The following is a 13,111-nucleotide window of genomic DNA, read 5'->3' as shown; positions in this document are numbered from 1 at the left end:
AAAGCGCTCTATGTAGAAACTCGCTGAAAACTTAATACTTACCACGCTCTCGTGAGGGACATTGGCACCAAACGGTCTTATGACCAGAGGAATATCTAAAAACTTGTCAATTCTTGCACTTTCGTATTCACACTAGCGAAAGAACGATAAAGGTTTATTTGATGCTTAAAGAGATACCTACAAACGTGTCAACTCTGGCACTATGGTGGTCGGTACAAGCAGATGAAAGAACGACAGAAGATAATTATGTTCAGAAGTGAGAGGGAGTTGATGCAGCCCCCCCTCTACGGGGGCGTAGCATACGGGAGAGGTGTGGGGGTTCTACACCCCTCCCCAGCTTTAGAGAAGTAGTCAGTGAGACGCAACATTTGTCGGTAATGATACGACTTTCACATGGTAAAATAAGTGTTCCCAAAACAAGTTTTGTATGTATCACCCCTTGCTAACATTTCAAAAAAATGCGTTATAAGTACCTCGTTTCTGTGGGTAAAATTTGTGCTTCGCAGATCCCCCAGTTCAAAATGTCACGTTACGCCCCTGCCCCACCTAATAATTTATTTAACTTATTTATTTAACCATGGGGTGAGTAGACACTACCATGGGGTGAGTAGACACTACAATAGGGTGAGTAGACACTACCATGGGGTGAGTAGACACTACCATGGGGTGAGTAGACACTACCATGGGGTGAGTAGACACTACAATGGGGTGAGTAGACACTGCCATGGGGTGAGTTGACACTACCATGGGGTGAGTAGACACTACCATGGGGTGAGTAGACACTACCATGGGGTGAGTAGACACTACCACGGGGAGAGTAGACACTACCATGGGGAGAGTAGACACTGCCATGGGGTGAGTTGTCACTACTTTTGCGTGAGTTTATTTGCTTAGTTTTTTTCCATATTCGAACAGCAATTGCTGGAGAACAACCAATTTACACAACGCAATGTTCAAGGAATATATCGACCAAAAGAACGTCAACATGATTATCCATATCAAGTTCATTGACCTCGTTTAATAATTGATAACTCCTTACCTCCAGGCACTTGACATAATCTTTCAACTGTCCTTGGTAAAGATGGTTGATGAGTTGTGCCTGAATTTTATAGAATTGCAATTGACGTAAGTTAGGCGATGCATTGACATAAAAAATCCACACGCGTTCAACGCAGAATTATAAGTACATTGATCATTTTCCGGACGCACTAATACCTGATCCGTATTCTTAAAGACCGTTTCCAAAGCATCAAACATAACTCGGCACAACTCCTGCACGTCGTGTTGTTGCCAGGCTAAACGGACCAACAACATGAAATGTTAAAACCTGAGACTTTGCCGTGATGAAAAATCCAAAGTATTGCCTTGAAAAGCGCAATTGCCACGGCAAATGGCCGTGACTATAGAATTCCCAAGAGTTCTTAAAACCAATAAAAACCAAAGAGTTCTGAAACCCGAGAAAACACAAAGAGAAAACAAAGAACTGTTTTAGGAATAGCGTCTCAAATTTCTAAAACGATTCTTTTCAATTTTCGGGTAAGTGCTCAAATTCTAAAATAGTTCGATTCAGAACTCGTGTGTTTATCTCTTGTTTTCTCCGCGGTTTCTTCGTCTTCTTGGTTTCCTTTTTGGTTTCTTGGATTTCTTCAAGGGTTTAGTTTCTTACGGTTTTCTCGCAAATTTCTGTTGGTTTTCAGAACTCTGGAAAACTCCATAACATATGGCAACTACGATTCTCAAGACAAAATGAAATACATATGTGATTACGATGTATAGATGCTTTAAAAACACTATTAAAACTTTAAAACTGATGCCATATTGCACAGAGATAGTCTGCTAATTAAAAAGAGTATAATGACGTTGACTGGTCGAAGAAATATACGTTGTTCTTAATTTTTTTTTGTTCATCGACACACCGTGGACAAGCTTTTAAGTATATCATGCTTCGTTTCAATTTCACATAAAATTACGTGATAACGACTGCTTGAACAACAACATTTAAATAAATACATATCATGTCTTCAACATCTTTCATAGATTGATCCTTTAAAAGAATCTTAAAAACATTACTCGCTGTGCTATTGCACAATTGAGAAATGAAAGAGAGAGAAGATTAAATTAAACAGGACGCGCATCTGGCGTTCACTCAGGCCACTCGAAAACGGCGTTTCATACGTTTCATTACTAACACTCACGCGTGAAAGGATGCAAGAAAGATTTTCATTGGTTTAAGAACTTCGCATCAATCACGCGTGAGTTATGTAGTCTCGAGATGGGACAAGAAAACCCGAATTTTGAACTCAGACTTACTTTCAATGTCCTATACCATCCTATTATATCCTATCCCATCCTATTATATCCTATCCACATCAACAGTATAACATTGCAAAGAATGGTTACACTATATGGTTTTACCATCACTGCTGTCCCATCCAAAACTCTTTGTCACATCAGTTGTTTCCACAGCTCTCTTACCACTAAACTAAAAAAAAGTTACAAACATAAATTGACGACAGGTTTCCGATGCGTGATTACATCTGTTTAACAGACAACAGAAGAAGAATATTTCTAGGATAGAAGTGCAGATCTAAACTTTAAATACGTTTTCATGAAATGTTAGCCAGCTGAATCGACATACATGCGTAGAAAATTAATGACATACTTGGAGCTGTACGAATAGTTTCTGTAGCTGATAAGGAATGCTTTTTTCGGCCTCCTCTTGACTGCCTTTGTATCTCCATCTGTAACATCAGTAAAATCTGGTTCCAAGCAGCCACAAAAACTCAAGAGGGCAAATTACTCAATAAAGATGAAGACTGGACAGAAGAGAAAATATACAACTGGATGGCATGCAAGTGCCACAATTTGAAAAGAACTTTCACTCACTTGTATATTGCATTCCTAAACTCAGGTGTCATATATAATGTTTGAAGAAGACTGGACAGAAGGCAAAATATACAACTGGATGGCATGCAAGTGCCACAATTTGAAAAGAACTTTCACTCACTTGTATATTGCATTCCTAAACTAGGGTGTCATATATAATGTTTGAAGAAGACTGGACAGAAGGCAAAATATACAACTGGATGGCATGCAAGTGCCACAATTTGAAAAGAACTTTCACTCACTTGTATATTGCATTCCTAAACTTGGGTGTCATATATAATGTTTGAAGAAGACTGGACAGAAGGCAAAATATACAACTGGATGGCATGCAAGCGCCACAATTTGAAAAGAACTTTCACTCACTTGTATATTGCATTCCTAAACTCAGGTGTCATATATAATGTTTGAAGAAGACTGGATAGAAGGCAAATATAAAACTGGATGGCATGCAAGCGCCACAATTTGAAAAGAACTTTCACTCACTTGTATATTGCATTCCTAAACTAGGGTGTCATATATAATGTTTGAAGAAGACTGGACAGAAGGAAATATACAACTGGATGGCATGCAAGCGCCACAATTTGAAAAGAACTTTCACTCACTTGTATATTGCATTCCTAAACTCAGGTGTCATATATAATGTTTGAAGAAGACTGGATAGAAGGCAAATATAAAACTGGATGGCATGCAAGTGCCACAATTTGAAAAGAACTTTCACTCACTTGTATATTGCATTCCTAAACTCAGGTGTCATATATAGTGTTTGAAGAAGACTGGACAGAAGGCGAAATATACAACTGGATGGCATGCAAGTGCCACAATTTGAAAAGAGCTTTCACTCACTTGTATAATGCATTCCTAAACTCGGGTGTCATATATAATGTTTGAAGAAGACTGGACAGAAGGCGAAATATACAACTGGATGGCATGCAAGTGCCACAATTTGAAAAGAGCTTTCACTCACTTGTATAATGCATTCCTAAACTCAGGTGTCATATATAATGTTTGAAGAAGACTGGACAGAAGGCGAAATATACAACTGGATGGCATGCAAGCGCCACAATTTGAAAAGAACTTTCACTCACTTGTATATTGCATTCCTAAACTTGGGTGTCATAAATGTTTGAAGAAGACTGGACAGAAGGCAAAATATAAACTGGATGGCATGCAAGCGCCACAATTTGAAAAGAACTTTCACTCACTTGTATATTGCATTCCTAAACTCGGGTGTCATATATAATGTTTGAAGAAGACTGTTCAGGTAACAAGTCATTGCTTGATTGACAAGACCAACATAGCCTACGAACAAAAATACTAATTGTTTATTGTTGAGCGACATGATGAGATTACACATGATTAGCTTCAGAAAGAACTAAAATTAGAATGAAAAAAAATCATATTTTGCAACCAAGAAGATTCCAATGCTCAAAAATCGAAAGCCCTTGAGCTGCTCATAAAATAATAGGAATTTTAACGAACCAGTTTCTGATTTGGAAAGGTCGCTGCAGCTATTGAAGGAATTTGTGTTATTATAGGGTCCATAGTAAGAAGTACTCGACGTTGTATTTGAAGAATCAGCTTCGAACATGTTGCTTATACTGTTGTCCTCTAGCGCAGCATTTTCCACAGGTTTCTTATCCTACAAAGATAATAAGATGACATCATCATTTTTTCGGTAATTATATCCCCAATATAAAATGCTAATAGTGTAAAGCTATTCACCATTGCCAATATTTGAATAAAACATAAAACATACTACTAGTACAGGATAGGGAATGATAGTTTCATGATTATGGACTAATTATTGTTTTCCGTTTTAACAAAAGGGTTCTTGATTGTTGCTTTTCAAAACACTGTTTACAAGCAAATTTGATGCAAGCATCTTTACAAAGTCACATTTTCAAATCACCAAGCATGGTTGGAGCATAAGGGTAAAAAGTACAATGCTTGGAAGGAGATAGTGAGAATTTTCTCATCCTTGTGCTTAATAACGGGGGGATCTTAACTTTTACATCTTTGTTGGCAATAGTTGGGTGGTAAGCTGGAAGGAAAAAACAAAGTGATGCAAGACAAATCTAGATTCTAGATTTAAAGGGCAATTTTAGTAGTGTAGCCACCAAAATTGGTGCAAAGAGTTGAAACATTTTCCAGAGAAACTAAGTTCAACTATACTACCAATTTGTCTTACTACAATTTAAGGGCATTTAAAATGTTTCTTAGAGGGTGGGTAATTTACGGTGTAAAATCTGACATTTGGGGTGCGCCTGCTGGAAAATCCATACACGCTGATGATTTTCAAATTAAATAAAAAGACACAAAATAGTTGAATTTATGTAAAGCAATGAACCCACATATCTTCTACCAAGCAAAGCCGGGATCAAATCAGGTTTATTGTAAATGTTAGCATTGAAGTTTAGATTTTATGTGAAGTTTATAAGCTATTTACGGTGTAAAAGCTTAATCAACTGCTCTAAACCAGGCAAAGATGGCAGTTTGGGGTTGAAACACAATCTATTTCCCTTGACTTCAGTTATTACGAAAAAATTATCAAGTCTTGAAAATTCATAGTCGGAATGACAAACGGAACAAAATCCATCACACCTGAGCAGGAGGCTTAACACGAGTTGGGGGGTTACCATTCTTTTTTCTAAGATAAAATTGGTGTTTCTTCTTTTCCGGTGGTTGGCAAACCTCTTCCAGTTGTAGGCTTTCTACATTGTCTGTCAATTCTCGTTCTTCGCTTTCATGGCCTGCCTTCGCGCTTTTCCAAACAAGCAGGAAGCTTTCTGGGTCGTAGCCAAACTCCTCTGCTGTTTTCTTGTACAATTCGAGGATAGATGTCGAGCGAGGAAAATTAAAATTGTATTTGGAACGCTGGTCAAACGTCAAGGAAGTTTCGTCGTAAACAATACACAGAACATCGTTTTTCGAGTCATTTTCGTCAGAGGATAAAGGTACAAGACTGTTAATGCTCCCTGCCATGCCTTTTAGAGCTTCATTCGCATAATGAACACTTTTGTGCTTGGAAATAATTCTTGGCTAGTCGTTTCGCTTTGAACGAAATGTCCGCCATGTCTAATGGTCATGACGTCACCATTATACAGCATACAGAGGTGCTGACATTCATCCAAAGATGAGACTCCGACACACTCCGCCAATTTTCAAATATTCACTCGTTATAGGCTCGTTGTGGGCCAATAAATGATATAAATTATTATATATTCAGAACATACATTCATGTTATGCCGTATTAAGGTCTTTTGAAATAAATTTTTTCTGCGTTTATAACATGTATATATTAATATTATATTGCCCAACAATTATCGAGAGGCTAACTACGCACTAGCTGGGGTGTGGTAATGGTATCGACCAGAAAGGTGCGGGACTTCATATGCGCTTTAAGGCAACTTTAAGAAGAGCCTGATGCAATCTATTGTGATTTTAAAGCGGCAAAAGAAAATTAAAGTGGACTTCAGGAAAGTAATCAACTTTTTATCAACAGCAGATTGTCATCACACTGTATATAAATGAGTTGAAATTTGACCGACTAGTGCAGGACGATCTCAATGAATAAATATAAAATCCAAAGAGACTTTTGTAAAGATACAAATACGTGAATTTTTTATGCATATTTCCTCCAATTTAGAAATTGCACATAGTGTTTGGGCAAAATGAATTGTGGGAAGGGCAAGGAAGTGTTTTTAAAGGGGGAGCAATATATTTTATGTAATCTATTTTTGAATTTGCAGTGTGAGATAACACTTTAGTTATTTATTGGACAGTTAAATGAAAATATTTTGGGAGTAGACAATAAAAAATGGGCCTGATAGCCCCACCCCCTTAAATAGAGTGCATATTTTGTGGTCGACCTTAGGAAAAAAGTATTAGGGAACAGTGTATGTGTGTCATCAGTAAAGTGTGTTGGAGAAAAGATGAATGCAGACGAATCATTGGATAATGAACACAATCAAGTTAGGAAAACTGCATATTCTTGCCAAAAACTAGTACTTGGACTGGCAGAGTTTGTTGTTGGTACAGCACTTTGCTAGCATGTGCGGATGTTACTATTGTCGAATGGGGGTCGAATGAACAATGAGAGAAAAGTTTTATCAAGAATAGTCCCAATGGATGTTTCATGGAGATCTCAAGGCAAAATGTGACGAGTTATGTGATCTGACCACGCTTGAATAGCTGCTACTAGTGGCAAAAATGAAAGAGCAGCCGAGGTGCAAGCAATAGAGAAGTTAAGTGAGCATTTTAGAGTCAAAAACACATCAAACATCATCACGTTCATTTCGGTCAGCTCAACAGCACTTTATCAATATGCTTTATCAAAAGCAAAGAATCTCGGGCCCAAACAAAAACAATTGAGTGAGAAAGGCAAGTTGGAGAGCGGAGAGTAGTAATTTCAATTTACTGGATAAAGAATGTATAAACACTTCATCATCGTCAAGGTCTTACATTTCGTGGCCAAGAAAGTAAGGATGAGCAAAGCCATCAATAAAAGGTTGCATCGAAACGGAGCACGGCGTGAGTGTCTTTTAGAGACAAAGAAAATCCATGATAAGACATGTTTTAGGCTAGCATAAGACTAAAGCCATCTTAGAATCTTTCCATGAAAGAATACACACACACACTATCAGATTGTGAACATACCATAGCGCTGCAGGTGTACATGCAACACTCTCTGGAAAGTTCAAAATAACTCAACAAGTCATGTCAGAGTTGCTGGTACGACCCATCACTTGCACAGTTTGATTTCTCACTGTTCTGTTATTTATTTATTGAGGATGTTTCAAACGCAAGCCTCATTACTATAGTTACATATTACTGATGTTAGAAGCGTTGTATGCGTTCACACTTGGCTTGCAGTAACAGAAAGCATAATTTTAACTTGAGTAAGTATAAAGCAAGAAAGATGCCGAGAGCTGCATGCTTGTCGCGATGGAGTACCAAATTAGAGGCAGGGAAATCATGCAACTCAAGCAGCATGCATTTATTTCGGCTATAAGCAGTTTGTTGTCGATGCAGATTATCTAAATAAAGATATTAAAATGTTGAAAACGTTGTGGAGAGAATATTCTCTAACCATTTTCAATCTTTTATACCGATAAAACCTTTATTTTCGAGTATTACACTTCACATGACAACTTATCAACTTCTAGTGCATTCTCTCTGATATTTGACATCTTTTCCTGGGAAGAACCATTCGCGCTAATGAAGATACTTGTCAGCAAAAATTGCCGGACGCTTTTATAAGTAATTAATTATATGAGAGCATGATTCATCTTTAAAAAACTGTGTGCAGTCCTTCGTGTTGATTATGTGTATTTTGAATGATTGGGCTGTTTTCGAAAACAACTACTTGACATAATTGTTTTAAAATTGTCGGCCATTGAAATGCAAATTTTTCTTTCCGCGATTAATGTATTCATGGCATGAACTTAGCTGTTCAATACTTGGAAAACGAAACGCTTGAAATTCCTGAAGAACATGGAATTTTGATTTGAATGAATGAATAATGATCAATGGTTTGGAGTTATAACAAAGATGACAGCGTACATGAAGATCGAAAACGGATATCGACAAAAACAATAAATTTCTTTATTTTATCGAAGGTGGAAGATCTTGATGAATTTATTGGGGTAAATATGGTGTTCAAAACACAATATTCATAGGAACAATGGATAAGATTTGCGTACATTGAGATGCCTAAATTCAAGCCGAATCATGCAAAGTCTTATGAAAAGAAGATACCGAAAATCAATCATCCTTCGTCGACACCGGACACTTTGATATATGTTGAATTTGTCTTTCAGTGCCTGTTCAAAATATTAGGATTTGCTTTGATATATGGCTTTCTCGTCGTAGCTGTTCCGATATCTCTGATCGTCAAACTTGTTTCGAAATTGCTCGCATTCGCTCGGCTAAAGTATCGCGATGTGAAAGCGAATTACGGCAACGCTTGGGAAACCTTCTGGTTTTTATCTGATGGGGAAGGTCATACGGCGAATTTAATATTATTGTGCACTGTGAACGGCAGTCTGAGTTCTGAAAGACTCCAAAACTTTCTCCACGATCGTTTCCTTTGCAAGAAGGAGCGCGAAGAAGAATCCGGTTATTTAAGACGATTACGTCAAAAGCCGGAGAGAGTCTTTCGTGAGCTTATCTGGTTGGACAAAACCGCAAATTATGCTTTAAATGTCACGCAGGTTGACATGGACAGTGCTTGTATGGAAACATGCAACAACACAATCATGGACATACAACACATGTCTTCTTGCAAAGAATGGCAAGTGTTTCTTTATGCTCCTACGAGGGAAAATCAGTCAACGGAGAAATGCTTTATCATGTTGCGATTTCGACACACTCTGACAGATTTGCACAATTTGGCTGACGCAACGTCAAAATGCTTTCGAGACCAGCAGGCGTCCACATCTTGCGAGAAAATGTGGATGAGTCGAAACTTTTGTCTCGGTATGTTCGCTTTCTTTGAAGGACCGAGCATTTTCTTGAAAAGCTTGTTCAAGCCAAAGGACAGTATGTTTGCGAGTCCCTTCAGCAAAAGAACTCTGGTTTATGCGGAGCCTATCAGCAAGAACGATATCGACATTGTTACTACGGCAACAGGCGCATCAGGTACCTTTTCTGGAAGAGTCTTTGTTATTACTTACAAATTTATTTGTTTAGGGAGGAGTGGGGAATTTATGGGAAACGTCTGGAAGGCAGAAAATGTAACGGAGAGTCAAAGATCAAATGAAGCTGCATTCTTTACATTGTTTAGCCAATCTGCTCATGTCGTTAAATGATTATTGAAAAATCGTCTTTGAACAAACGCAAACGGTCAGAATCAAGATTGTTATAATAAAAGCAGTGCGAACGGACTAAGAATGAGAAACATATATCACATGCTAATTATACTTATTGCCAGTGCATCATTGGCGAGGCTGACAAGCTCCATAAAGGCGAAGCCAGACTAATCTTTCATCTTATAACCTAAAATGTAAATTTTCCAGTAAAGTTGCCGGGTATTAATTTCATTGTAGATTTTAATTTTATTCGTTGAATGAACACAAAAATATTTGCAGTGCAGGAGTAAAAAATGGGTTGGCTTCGCTACTGAATTTAGCTACAGCGGATGACGGGAAGATAAAAACATTTTTTGCTCTTTCACCAAATCAAAAATTCGTTGTGAACATGCAGTTGTGACAAACTTGCAGTAATCGCAACTATAACTTTTGCTTATTGCTTTTGCAACTTGGGAAAGTGCTCGATAAATTTTTTCAGCCAGAGTTAATATATATTTTAATTAAATTGGTGGAGGTTTCTTTAATCTAAGTGCACCTGAGTGGATAAATTTGTTGTTTAGCCGGAGCGTTACATTTGTGCTGCTGAGACTCGCAGCATTTTTCAATTAGTTGAAATAGATGCCTCATTAATTTTTTTTTCAAAAGAATCTTCTGAACTTTCATCATTTCATAGACAGAAGATTCTTTTTGCCTTGAAGCGCTGCCTGCGTGACTGACTCGATGCAATTAAAAAACAAGGTGAATTTGAACTAAACAGGCAAAATTTCCAAACTAATAAAGTTTGTGCATGTTTGAATATATTTTTAGATGTAAGCTAAAATCAGTGAAAGTACGTTGTTTATGAGTTATTAATAGAGAAAAGTTCAATATTCTTACAGGGAAAATATATTTCAACTTTCAAGCCAGGTAGAAGCAACGTTCAAATGCATTAGATTATGAAAACCAATTATTCTTTGTATATTTAGTGTGTGATGTCATTCTGTCCTGTCTTGCTGGCAGTCTACGAACATGTATGAGATCACGTGGCAAAAACTTTCCAAATGACGTCTCGGTGTATTTCCCGATTCATTTGGACAGCGGCCGCTCCCTGCGTTGTTTTACTTCCTTCAATATTTTTTCGTTACCTGTGGCTACTGAAGGTAGGTCTTGGACAATTCGATTATCATTTTTGGCACAAATATTTTCATGACAATCGAGGGGCAAGGCGATGGTTTTTAGCAGTGGCGTAACTGGGTGATGTAAGGATGTCAAGTAAAGGTCGATGAGCTTTCAAACCCTTAGAAATAGAAGCATTTTTGCTGAGGTCTGCTCTAAACAATATAGATCCTCGAATATAGAAATGTAAATTGAGCACAAGTCGTAAGATGCAGGTGCATGAATGTTTATGTACGATCTTTTGGCCTAGTTCTAAAGGAGAAAATATGTCAAAGGCGGGGACCACACGTGCTTAATTGACGTTGGGCTCTCTGTTTTCTTGTGCCTCTGGTAACTAGGCAGGAATGCAAAAACGTATGTGTTGGATCGTCATTAAATCATAGTAAATCATTCACAATATCTTGGACAGTAAATGAAATGTTTGTTGACCATTTGAGGGCGTTTCCTCATTAAAATTGTAACTGCATGTCGATAAACGTCCCATTTTTATTTGTGTATTCGCAAATTAATTCCCTGCATTACTTGCCGTGCGTTTTGTGGCAGGGATAGTCCGGATGGATTTACTCGAAGATGCAAGATGCGATGTGCATCTCTTCTAACTTTGCATTGCTAGAGAGGGCAGGCAAGATACAAACTTCCCTTCGACTGAACATTTTGTTTCCATTCAGCTAGACAAAAGTATTTTAGGAATACAATTCCCAAAATATCTTCAAATTATTGTACACTATAGTGAAAAAAATAAGATAAATATAAAAAAATACACATAAAATGGTCTGATTGTGGCACAGCAACACGAATTAGCCACCAAACTTCAATTAAAACAAAAGCTCCCCCTTCCTTCTGAATTACGCTGGGTACATCTCTGTTGACAGTGCGCGTATTTTAAAATCCTTATACGAAATGCTATTGGAGAAAGAAACTTCCTCGTTTTTTATATGAGAACAGAATTGTTACTCACGTTTTTCAATAACGTGTGCATAATTTCAACCTTTGTATGATAAGCTTTGCGCATGATGTAGTGCATATTATTTTCTTTGAATGTTTTCTTCATATTTTAAGTTTTTTTGCGCGACCCCTCTGGAAAAAAGCCTAGATTTACACGAGAAATGTTATGAAATATAAGTTTTCTGTCTATCTATCTATTACACTTGTAAACGTCATAAGCCAAGCCTGGCGTAGAAACATAATGTATTGTGTTCTTTCGTACGATTTTCATGTTATGTCTCGTTGATGCTTTTCATTGGTTGGATTTTGGCCAATATGCTTTTTTTTCAGGAGCAATACCTCGCCTTTGGGAGACACAACTTCGTCGGAACAACACGTATTCAATCGTGGAGGCGATCACGAGTCGTGTCATTGTACAATTGGCTTTTCTCATACTCCCGTCATGTTTAGCTAGACGACTAGTCCAATCTTTCGTGGCAAAGGCATCTTGTACCATAAACTGTATTTTAGAAGATAGTTTGGAGGACTTACGAATTGACGGCAGGCCCGTTGAGAATTTTATACCAATGGAAGACAAAGACGATGGATTGAGCATCACGATTATTCAATACAAGGGTGTATATCAAATGGCAGCGTTGATGCCAAGCGCAAATGACTATGCAATTCATCCTTCGGAACTTTGCGCCGAGTTCGTCCGACAGATACGCAAGCTCAGCATACGATTTACGGAGCGTGCGCGTGCCGTTCGCGCCCGGGGGCAGAAGGTTTTGAGTAGTCGACGAAATAGTGTTTTTGTTATTGAGCAAGATGAAGAAAAAAGCCCCTAAGCAGCTGAGGTTATCTAATAATCAGTCTAATGATTATTAATGCTATATTGCATATCTATTTTTGAAGTTCAAGCTTCTCGAGTTTACTTTTTAATAAAAGGAGCCACAACAAATAGTTACAAAAATTATACCTTGATTTTTGAGCATAGTCCTGACATCAAATTTCCACTTTTATTTTCTTTTTCTTTCGCTCATCAAGCACAGAAAGATTATTGTTTTGAGTACACTGCTTCACAACAAATGGCTAGTAAAACTTGCAAATTAACAATGAATTTCTTACGTCTTCTAAAAACTGCTGTATGTATATGGCGTGTATGGCACCCTTATTTACAGTGTAACCAGACTTTCTAAGGGTAAATTACAAAACCAAGCTTCATAAATTACCCAAATCAACAAAATTAGTGATCTCGAGTCTGATGGGCGGAAGCTTACTATTGACATCCCTAACGAAACGTTAACGTGCGACGTTCTTGCGCATGCCATTCAGTG

General features: G+C 37.7%; 2 protein-coding genes across 3 annotated transcripts in view; one reads left to right on the top strand and one right to left on the bottom strand.

The window, feature by feature from the left end:
* Positions 1-5,992, bottom strand: part of LOC124438305 (ubiquitin carboxyl-terminal hydrolase 47-like) — a 30,246-nt gene extending 24,254 nt beyond the window's left edge. Inside the window, exons 1-8 of one of the 2 annotated variants that reach the window (XM_046988360.1) lie at positions 5,488-5,992; positions 4,366-4,525; positions 4,089-4,185; positions 2,663-2,741; positions 2,416-2,482; positions 1,216-1,295; positions 1,040-1,099; positions 43-132 (exon numbers count right to left, since the gene is read on the bottom strand). In XM_046988360.1, the coding sequence (XP_046844316.1) occupies positions 43-132; positions 1,040-1,099; positions 1,216-1,295; positions 2,416-2,482; positions 2,663-2,741; positions 4,089-4,185; positions 4,366-4,525; positions 5,488-5,868 (1,014 nt within the window). In that variant the 5' untranslated portion in view covers positions 5,869-5,992. Of the gene's footprint in view, positions 1-42; positions 133-1,039; positions 1,100-1,215; positions 1,296-2,415; positions 2,483-2,662; positions 2,742-2,886; positions 2,964-4,088; positions 4,186-4,365; positions 4,526-5,487 lie in introns of those variants that run through there. The other variant, XM_046988361.1, reaches the window with a different exon arrangement.
* Positions 5,993-8,290: 2,298 nt separating this feature from the next.
* Positions 8,291-12,737, top strand: LOC124438928. Its single transcript, XM_046989120.1, has 3 exons — positions 8,291-9,525; positions 10,661-10,834; positions 12,126-12,737. Exons 1-3 carry the CDS (start codon positions 8,595-8,597, stop codon positions 12,620-12,622), a joined length of 1,602 nt encoding a protein of 533 aa, XP_046845076.1. The 5' UTR covers positions 8,291-8,594; the 3' UTR covers positions 12,623-12,737.
* The last annotated feature ends 374 nt before the right edge of the window (positions 12,738-13,111 follow it).

The sequence above is a fragment of the Xenia sp. Carnegie-2017 genome, unplaced genomic scaffold (assembly GCF_021976095.1).
Source record: "Xenia sp. Carnegie-2017 unplaced genomic scaffold, XeniaSp_v1 HiC_scaffold_19, whole genome shotgun sequence".
Lineage (NCBI taxonomy): Eukaryota > Metazoa > Cnidaria > Anthozoa > Malacalcyonacea > Xeniidae > Xenia > Xenia sp. Carnegie-2017.
The sequence above is the reverse complement of the archived record's forward strand: the minus strand, read 5'-3'. Positions and strand labels throughout refer to the sequence as shown.